The 9,869-nt window shown below is 45.4% G+C and overlaps 1 protein-coding gene across 1 annotated transcript in view; it reads left to right on the top strand.

Moving 5' to 3' along the window:
• Nucleotides 1–471: 471 nt before the first annotated feature.
• The window catches only part of DNAH5 (dynein axonemal heavy chain 5), a 5,605,957-nt gene continuing 5,596,559 nt past the window's right edge, over nucleotides 472–9,869 (top strand). Inside the window, exon 1 of the mRNA XM_086967405.1 lies at nucleotides 472–737. Coding sequence (XP_086823531.1) covers nucleotides 654–737 — 84 coding nt within the window. The 5' untranslated portion in view covers nucleotides 472–653. The remainder of the gene's footprint in view (nucleotides 738–9,869) is intronic.

The following is a 9,869-nucleotide window of genomic DNA, read 5'->3' as shown; positions in this document are numbered from 1 at the left end:
CTCAAGTTCACACCTGCCCTCTCATGAAACGAAGTGCAAGGTGTTTGAAAGAGTCTCATACTGTGCTACAGCACAAAATAGGAGGTGAATCAGCCCCTGCAGAGCACCCAAGGTCAGAATGATAAAGCTTCCCTTGCAATATGCCCCAGCTTGGTGGAGGAAGTCTTTAATTTTCCTATTACAGAGGTGTGCGTGCATACACCTCTGCAGCATGAAAATTAAAGACTAGCTATGCCATGCTGTGGTGTTTTCCATATGGGTGTCGTATATTATATATACACACACACATACATATATCGGCAAAGCAATTGACAGAGAAATAGGACTAAATGTTGACACTGCACTGACCAGTGCATACATTTAGTCTTATTTCTATGTCAATGGCTGTCCCGGTTTTTTTTGTTTTGAATATCTGGTTACCCTATAGAGAGGAAGAGGTAGCAGCAGGAGGAGGAGTTGAGGAGCAAGCTTATGCCACTTCTCGAGAAAACATGGCCAGGTGCTCTTTCGTCTCCTTGGAAACTAACAAACAACAGTCCCGTCGCGGAAGCTGGTACAGTTAAACAGAAGTCACAAGAACAGTTGAAGATTTCGCTCCAAAGACACGATACACAGACTCTAGAGCTGAAAACCAGGGGCGCTCCGTCACAGTCATGCAGCACCCTGCGGAAAAGGCAGGCTACCGGCACCGGCATGCCCAGCCCATTGCTCCTGTGGAGAACATCAAGGAGATACAGGTGAGGGCATTGTGTCGTAAGGCACATCTACCATGAAGGGCACATCAAACCTAGGTCCTTGTAGTTAGGGTAATTAGATTTTGAAAACCTCAAACTTAAAAGTAAGACCAGGGTGGCAGGGAAAACGAACTGAAAACCGCTGTAATAGTGGTTTTCCAGTTCACGTTCCGAGCATTGCGCCTGGTTCACAACAAGGTCTGCGGACAAAGCAGTTTCTTATAATGGATCCTTTCTGAAAGTGACGAACATATCAAATTTATAGAAATTAATGACAAGTCATGCTGGTGTATTCGGAATGCCTTGAAGCTTGTTAATAACGGACTCAGGAAGCAGAATGTAGCAAGCTTTGGCACAGTTTAATCAAGAAAGGATGGTATAGTAGCACCTAGGCTTCAAGTGGACCGGGTCTGAGCACCGGCAGTTTTTCTCAGAGGACCTCGAAACAGGTCTCTATCGGGCTCTGTTTTGTGCCCTGGCACAGGCGGTCTGTTTCTTTTCCGGACTGAAGTGACAACAGGCACATCGATGTGCGCGTGGTGAGCGTTGTAGGAAAGGGAAATCCTTTAAAGAGAGTCATTTTCTCTCTGGATTTCCCTTCTCCTTTTTAAACTTAGGAGCCGCAACTTTATCGTGGTGTCACCAGGGCTTTAAGTGGAAGTTTTTTCAATATTATATACAAGCAATAGTTGCAGTTTTTTTTATCTTATGCAACTAATAACTATTGACAAAGCTAATAGTCCTTACTTGCTGTAGGAATGATGTTAATTGTTGTATCACAAATCTGGATGCAATGACAGAAACAGCAAAATACAAGTCAGACGGCACACTTTGCTAAGCACAGATTTTTAGCTCACGTGTTTTTAAGCCACGCCCTTAATTACACTGACCATGCCCTTTGAGAGACCGCCCCCCCCCCCCCCCCAGTTTTTTCATCCCACTTAAAGCCCTGTGTAGCATGAACTATACGAGCTTTCAAGTTGCACGGTTTCAGTTTCAGTTTATTGTTGACTGTTCAATTATTTAAAATCATTACAAAAAAATAAATAAATAAAGTAAATAAAAAAAAAAACTAAAAGTTGGCCCCCGCCCCCCCCCCCCATATTTTACCCTCCCCTGCCGCCCCCACCGAACTGCGTGTCTTTCAAGCCCTATTTCTGGCAGTGCGGTCCTGTATTGCCAGGTCCCTTTTTGCCTTCAGCTCTTGGAGCTTGATTTTGCTTCGGCAGAAGATCATCGGGCTGGCTCCTCAGTGACTTTGCATTGTTACTGAAGCACATCGTTTGCCTATGTCCGCCTCTATATTGTTCGTACTTATGGTAAAGCACTCGCACCTAGGGCCAGTCTGATGTGATGAATGAATTTTGCTGCTCTGGCGAGGGAGTGGGATGTTGTTTCTGAGAGGCACCAATCTGATGCCTCCCTGCATGTTCTAATGCCAAGGTTTCTGAAGATGGGGCGAAGCATCCTTTGTCGCTCGTTGATTAATTTGGGGCAGCAACATAGTAAGTGGAGCCAGGATTCCATTTGGTGATTGCAGAGGCGACAAGAGGAAGCACCAGCTGCGCGTGCCCATTCAGGATTGAGGTCCGCTGTTCTTAAGGCCACTAGTCTCATAAAAAGAATTTTCCGTCGTGCCTGGGTCCCTAGTGCTTCATTTAGATATGGTTGGGCTTTCCCCATGATATAAGATTCGTTCAGTGCCTTAGTAAGGGTATTCTGGCGAAGAGCGTTTAGATCCAGTTCGAACGAAATAGAGCGGACCTGCCGTCTCATGATGTTTGACCAGGTCTTGTGCGGGATTTCTGTTAGGCACAGGCTTTGTGGTTCAATGTTAAGGGTCTCTATTGCTATAACCAGCTTGATGTGCCAGGGGGAATCCTTTTCTCTAAAGATTGTTTCCAAATGATGTTTAAGAGAGTCTTGGGGTGCTTTCAGGACTCTAATGTAGTACTTAATTAGGTCCCCCTGAAGTGCCAGTTCTGGTCTGCTGAGCCCTAGTTCCAGCCGTAATCAAATGTTCCTTGCATACCTTGGTGTTTGCAGCACGATTTTGTGTGCTTTGACCTGCGCTGCTGATATGAGTTTGTCAAGGTCTCCTGGGAATGCCAGATGCCCGTAATTGATGGCCGGGATTAGTTTAGCCTTAAGGACCTTCAGCATGGGTTCCGCTGTAGGGCTAGTTAGACGTTGGCTGAGGCGTCTCATTGATAAGAGTACGCTCTTGGTTTTGACAGTTAGATGTTTTGCTTGAGTTGCCGATGTTGCCCTCTCATGCAGCCAAACCCCAAGATAGTTATAGGCTGTGGTAGTGCAAATTTGAAGATCACCCAAGGTCCAGCGCGCCTGCTTTTTGTGAGGGTATCTGCCGAATACCATTATCTTTGCTTTGGTTGACTGTTAAATGATTTTCCTTATTGTACTTCCCCAGCTCTTTTAGTGCTCTTTGGAGGCCCACCCTTGTGTGATCCATCACTACGGTGTCGTCTGCATACTGAAGAATTGCAAGTCTTACCGTTCCCACTTTAGGTGGAACTAGGCTTGCCTCTTTCAGGGCTCCCCCCATGTCAGCTGTGTAAAGATTGAATAGTAGGGGGGCTAAAACACAGCCCTGCTTCAGACCGTTTTTGGTTTGCACTCTTGCAGATAACGCTGTGGGGCTTAGCTTAACTTGTACACAGGTCCCCTCATAAAGGGATATGATGGCTTTCAGTAGCTTTGATGGAACTCCCCAACCTGACAGTTTTCCCCAGAGTTTGCCCCTGTCCACTCTATCAAAAGCTGTGCTATAGTCGATGAAACAGCAAAACAGTGGCATATGCCTGTCTTTCACTGCACGTTTCGAAAGGTAGGACAGGGTCATGATGTTGTCAATGGTTGCACTGTTAGCCCTGAAGCCGGTCTGATAGAATGGTAGTATTTCGTTGTTGTTAGCCCAGTCCTCTAATTCCCTCAATAATAGTTTAGCATAGGCTTTGGCTTCAACATCCAACAGGGCCACTAACCTGTAATTGGCGGGATTGCAGTGGTCGCCTTTCTTGTGGATGGGAAAAAGGATTGAGCCTTTCCATGTTTGTGGAATTAATGCTGTGGAGTATGTGTAATTGTAGAGAGGGGAGAGAATTGAGGAGAAGAATGCTTGAGCTGTTTTGAATACCAGGGCTGGTATGCCGTTTGGGCCTGGCGCCCCATCATTCCTCATGTTCTTTATTTCCCTTGTTATTTCAGATTCGGTGAAGCCTTTGCTCCCAGGTATCATTGATCCTGCTTCGTCTATATTCCCGGGGAAAGTGTCTGTGTCGATCTTTGTTTCCCAGGTGTTCTTAGGAGGGGTTTGCTCTGAGGTTGGTGTTTCTTTATTATATAAGCCCCTTACGTACACTTCCCATTCGTAGCTTCCAATGTTATTCGCCTTGCCTATGGGCTGAGAGCTCAGATGGTTTATGTACCTCCATAATTTGGCATTGTTCTTTTCCTTTAACAGGGCAAATACTGTGAGCCATTTTTGTTCCATTTCTATCCTCTTTTGTTCGCCTACTTCCCTCCTGTAGGCAGCTCTCAGTTTGCTGATGTTGGCCCCTTCTTCCGGTGAGCCTTTATTTTTCCTTTTCCTTAGTGCCTTCATTAGGGCGCCTTTGCGTTGTCTTATGCTTTTTGGTATCTGTTTTGCCTTGCAGGAAGGTCTTTTTCTGCCTTGTTCTTTACCCAGTTTCTGCCACAGGTCTTCCATAAGTGCTTCCCAGTGCCCAAGAGTGTTGTGGTTAATCTCCCATGGTCCTCTGACTTCCTGCGTTGCTGCCCACTCCTGCATTTTCCCCTCAAGTTTGATTGTCCATTTTATTCTTTTGATGGCTCTATATTGTTCCTCCCCTGTGGTTTCTCCCATCAATTTCTGGAGCTCTGCTGTTTCCATTCCTATATCGAATGTGGCACGTAAAGGCCTGTGATCGCTTTCTCCTCTATCATCGACCTGAAAATCTTTCAATTTGTCAGCCAATTTCTCGTTGGTTAAGATGTAGTCGATGGTGGATATGTTTCGAAATGATGGTTTTGGGCACCAAGAGGTTGAGCGTGATTTCATCGTGAAGTGGGTTGATTTGAATTTAACATTTTTGAGAAGACAGAGCAGTGGACACGCCTTGTGCCCTTTCTTTGGTGTGCTGGAAGCTCCTTCCAGACTTCTCAGGTTGAAATCGCCTGCGACGATTACATGGAAATGTTCATATTTTAGGATTATATCTTCCAGCATGTTGGTGAAAGATTCTATGCTGGCGGCTGTCATTGCTGGGTTGATATAACAGTTTGTGAGCAGCAAGTTGAGCGGTCGGTGACCTTCCCTTTAAACCGGTGATCGTCATTGCTTGCATGTCTGAGGAATTTACGCTTATTTCTGTCGTTCTGAGTTTGTGCGCATGACTTATGAAGATGGAAAGACCCCCAGATGGGCGTCCAAAGATGTTTTTTTTTGTTGCATTTTGCCGATGTTCGTGGAAGCCCTCTAGGGGGGTTGATGTCATTGACCAGGTTTCTTGGCAACATATTATATCCCCTTTAGCGAGGTAGTCCTGTACTTCCTTGGTCCCTACTTTTTTGTTTAACCCTGCTATATTCCATGATATGAGGGTTAATTCTTGAGGAGAGTTAGGTTTTTGCCCTTTGTATTGGTCTGCCCGCACCAACTTTGCCCTTCCTTCGTTGTTGAGTACTAGAGTTTGGCTAGGGTTGCTGAAGCCAATTGGCCCCACTTACAGCATGTTTTGGTTGGCCAATTAGTACTCGACGCAGATTGTTACTTTGAAGGACAGAAATGTTTATGGGAGTGATAAGGCGTTCATTGATGTGTTCCCCATGTTTTCTATTATTGCTGGTGCCTTTCAGAATGATGTGGCTCCCTGGCCCCTATTTTGGGGTTTAAGCACAAAGGGATAGTTGGGTTGTTTAGGTTCTGATGTGTCAATGCCCCAACTTGCGAGTTGTTGCGCTTCTCCCAGAACAGCCCGTTGGAGTGCTTGATCCTTGAAGCCCAGTAACGTTGAGTCACCGTGACTGTCACCTGGTGATCTTTTGAACTTTACCCACTGTAATGGCCGGATTCTCTGATTAGATGGGATCAGCCCCTGGGGGCCCCTCCAACCCAGCCAGAACGTAACCACATCCCTCCTCAGGACCATCTATCCAGGCACCTGGGTACCTACCTGAGGATGGGGAACTCGCAATATACAAGCTCATATTATCAGAAACACCACTAAATCTATAGGGATACTAAGAATACTCACTGATTACTAAGGATATCCATGCCCTACACTACACTTATACCTTATAGTCTCGCGGCCACTCAGACCCAGACTAATCTACCCTGGGGCAGATATGACACACAATCTGGCGTGTCTACACACGTGGGTCTGCAGCCCCAGTGCTCTCCCTTATTTCCAAACGGTTCGCAATCCGGCAAACCTCCACGTTGGTCATCCCCCCCCAACGCTCTCACTTACACAAGCCACAATCCTGTGGGTATACACACAATCAGTGCTCTCATTAACGCCGTATATCAACGACGACCACATTCCTATGAACACCTTCAGTTATATGTTGGGAAGTCTCTCTCTCCCTATTCACTAAGGGCTTGCTACTACAATATTAGGAGTTAGCCAATTAATATAATGTACCTCTTATTCTTGGCATCAAAGGTCCACTCGCTCCCTATTTATGTGATCACCACTTACCTGATTGGGGTTACTCATCCATTCATATAAACAATAACCACCTAGGAGATACATTTACCTGGATTGAACAAGAATACAAGGCACATCTCAGTTCACTAAAAACTGGGGATGTTTATTGTAACAATAATAAAGTACACATATACAAAACTATGGGGTCTCTATAACTAGCAGTAACTTTAACACACCGCTGAAAGAAAAGGATTAAACATACAATTTATCTGCGGGGTAACAGGATCTTTTAACACACAGCTGAAAGGGAAAAAATTAGCAATACAATAGCCTAGGGAATAAAGACAAGATTAAGATGCAAGTGTGAAGTAAACTAATGTGACAGGATCAATATCACCTGATTAGTGTGAAGTCTTGTTCTAGCTGTCATCTGAGTTCCTCTCTCGTCTGTGCCTTGGCTCATCTCAGACTCTCTCTCTCTCTCCTGCATTCTTGGATACACCTCTGCGCTGATCACTTTGCACTGGACTCCTCTCCCCCACGAACTGTCTCCACCTTCCAGATTCAATCTAATGGTTTCTGCCGCTCTGATTCTTTTCATTCCACTAGCTTATTCACTCTGTTTTGACTGTCTCTGCGCCAATGTCCAATTAACTCCAGCTGCTCCCACAGGTTAGTCCACGATCTCTCCTCCGTCTCTTCTAAAAGGCATTACTTCAGACTCCAGCTATTCACACCTCCTCCTGATAAGTAACTGCTTCTGACTGCTTCCTTAAGTTCCAGCTAACTGACTGTCTGTTTGTCTTCTCTCTGTTCCAAGCATGTCCTGTCTCTTCTCCTCTTGCAATTCCACTCCTCCAACTCTACCAACACTCTCTGCTCCTTCAATTCAATTCAGCTCTCTCTAGTTTGAACCCTCTCTCCGCTCTGCCAACTCCACTCGACTGCTTGGCTCCGCCACCTCCACTCGACTCCCTGACTCCGCCTCTGCACTTCACTGATATAGAATGCTGTTTCCTCATGGAAAGTTCCAGCCATCAGCCTGCCGCCCACCAGATCTCTGCATCACCTCGCATCAAGGACACACACCCAGCCGGCCGGCCTTTTGTTGTGTCTTCCACACAGAGAATAATACAGCCTACCGATAAGGGCTGGCCCAGACCGGTTCTCTCCAAGTGAAAAACAGCTTTAACTATAAACTTTACCTTTACCCTGAAAAGCCTCTCAGCTCCATCAAGATAGAGTCCCTCTAGTTCTAGGCCTGTAGGCCTGAAAGGGATGAAATACCCCTTAGCTCTGTCAGAATACCTACATAAACCATACCAATGTGTCAAGTATGTCAAAGCCAATAGGCAATAGACAGATTAGAGTCAAGAATAAGGGATCTATCATCATATTAAGTAGCTATCCTCTTCTAGGTCTGGAAGAAAGGGCTTAAAAGGGCCAACACAAGCTAAGAATACCTATCCTAGATGTGAGCAAGATTAAAGTCTATATCACTGCTAAATAGAGCCAAAAACCCTGCCAAGACACCCACTCTATGTTTTCCGATGTTATCTGGCACAAGGAATTGATGTGGGCAAAAAGCCGGAGAATGTTATTTCTGTTTAAGATGTCATGGGTGCCTTCCATGTGGTACCTGGGAGTTAGCAAGACCTCATAAAATGTGGGTGTTTCCTCAAGGTTTTTCATTTGTGTGGGCCCCTCATTATACTGGTTGCATGCTCTCAAGCTGTGCGGGGGGTTAATCGGTGATCGCCAATGTTGTTCGATTTCTACCATGTTGTTGGCTCCCAGCCTGCTCGCTGAGCGTTTTTGCTCCAATGGCCATGTTGTAATTTGTTCCGTGATGCCTTTGTGGTCCTCTTGTTCCAAAGGGTCGTCGGGCCTTATTTGTGTGGATGCGTCCTCCTTGCCCCTTCCAGCCCTGTTGGGTATCACCTGTGCGGCGGTTGATGGTAACCCTGCTGGGTATGGTGGTGACTCCTGAACCGCCTGGTTCTCCTGGTCCTCTTGAACAGAGTCTGGTTGCGGAGCGCCGTCTCTTGCCCTTTCTTTGTCCATTTCTTTTTCTATCAATGAGCATTTGTTCTTAGGCTTCCGTTCGAAATTAAAAATCGGATAGGATGGCAATAAGTTTCTTGTCTCATTAGCTCTATGACTATTCTGCACTATTGGCAAAATGGATCTGCGTTTCTGCTTTGCTCTCTTCTGCTGTTTCTTAAGTTTTTTCTTCTCCCTTCGTGTTAAAGGGGCTTCTGTTCTAGCTCCTGTTTCCCCTTCCGTGGGCACTTTCGGCCCTTCGATTCGCTTCATGGCTGGACTTGCTGAGAGTTCTTTTGCCTTCATGTTTCCTGGGGCGACCGGAAACTCCGGGTTATTGGATTCATTTTCTCTGGATTTGATTTCCAATTCCCGCTTTTGGCTGCATGCTCCATTGGTCACCATTTCATGATTGCCCTCTGCTGTTGGTTCATTCATTTTTTTAATCTTTGGTGATGTGCCTCTACTTTTGGTTAGGGCCACTATGTCCCCCAGTATTGCCGGCAGTTCTGCCCACTTCTCTATTATCTCGACACATGTGCTTGTGCGAGCTGTAATGGCCTGTTTATGCTTGATGGTTGCCTCCAGTTCTTCCAGCTTGCGGCCCTGATTCCCCAAGCATTGGGCTATTGTTTGAAGTAGATCGACTTGGACCTCCATTTTGGTTGCCTGCCATATCAGGGCCTTGGCGATTGACTTTTGCGCTTCTCTGATGGTTATCAATTGGGGGTGTCTTCTTGTTCAACTGGGTCCTTCTGGCCTGATGGTGAGAATATTCCTGGTCGATCTGTGGCATAGTTGTCTGCCGCAACCCCTCTGCCGATGAGATTGGGGGTGAGGTCCAAGGTTCTTTCGATTGTTCGCTCTAGTTTTTCTAGGAACGAGTCGGTGAGATCTCCTGTCTCTGGCGACTCAAATTTCTGACGCTCATTTATAGTGACCGTTGTACTTGTTCAAAGTTCAAAGTTTTTATTATTATGATTTGGCTCTCATTGAGGGCCACATAAAATAACATACATATTATCATAACAAAATAAGCAAAGGTTACATACAGCTTCAAAAGTAAGCACTAGAATATAGACGAATAATATACTCATCAGCATCTCCCAAAATCACATTAATATATGTCTAAAAATTCTTTAAAATAATTAAATAGTCTGAAACAGAACATTTCGTTAGGGGGGCAATACAGAGCATTGAAAAACATTTTGATATTCAAAATTCCCAACTGTAGACAAATTGGTTTTATCCATTTTTTGCGCAATAGTCGTAATATCGGGCAAATAAACAATACATGGTTGAGGTCTTGAGCAGCATTATTACATAGGTTGCATAAGGGAGACACACCATACCATTTTGCAAGGAGTGTGTTAAGTGGAAGCAAATTATGGCGTAAAAGGAACCATATCCTCCGGACACC

This window comes from Lissotriton vulgaris, chromosome 4_1, assembly GCF_964263255.1.
Source record: "Lissotriton vulgaris chromosome 4_1, aLisVul1.2, whole genome shotgun sequence".
Lineage (NCBI taxonomy): Eukaryota > Metazoa > Chordata > Amphibia > Caudata > Salamandridae > Lissotriton > Lissotriton vulgaris.
Note: the sequence above shows the minus strand (reverse complement) of the source record. Positions and strands in the feature narration are given on the sequence as shown.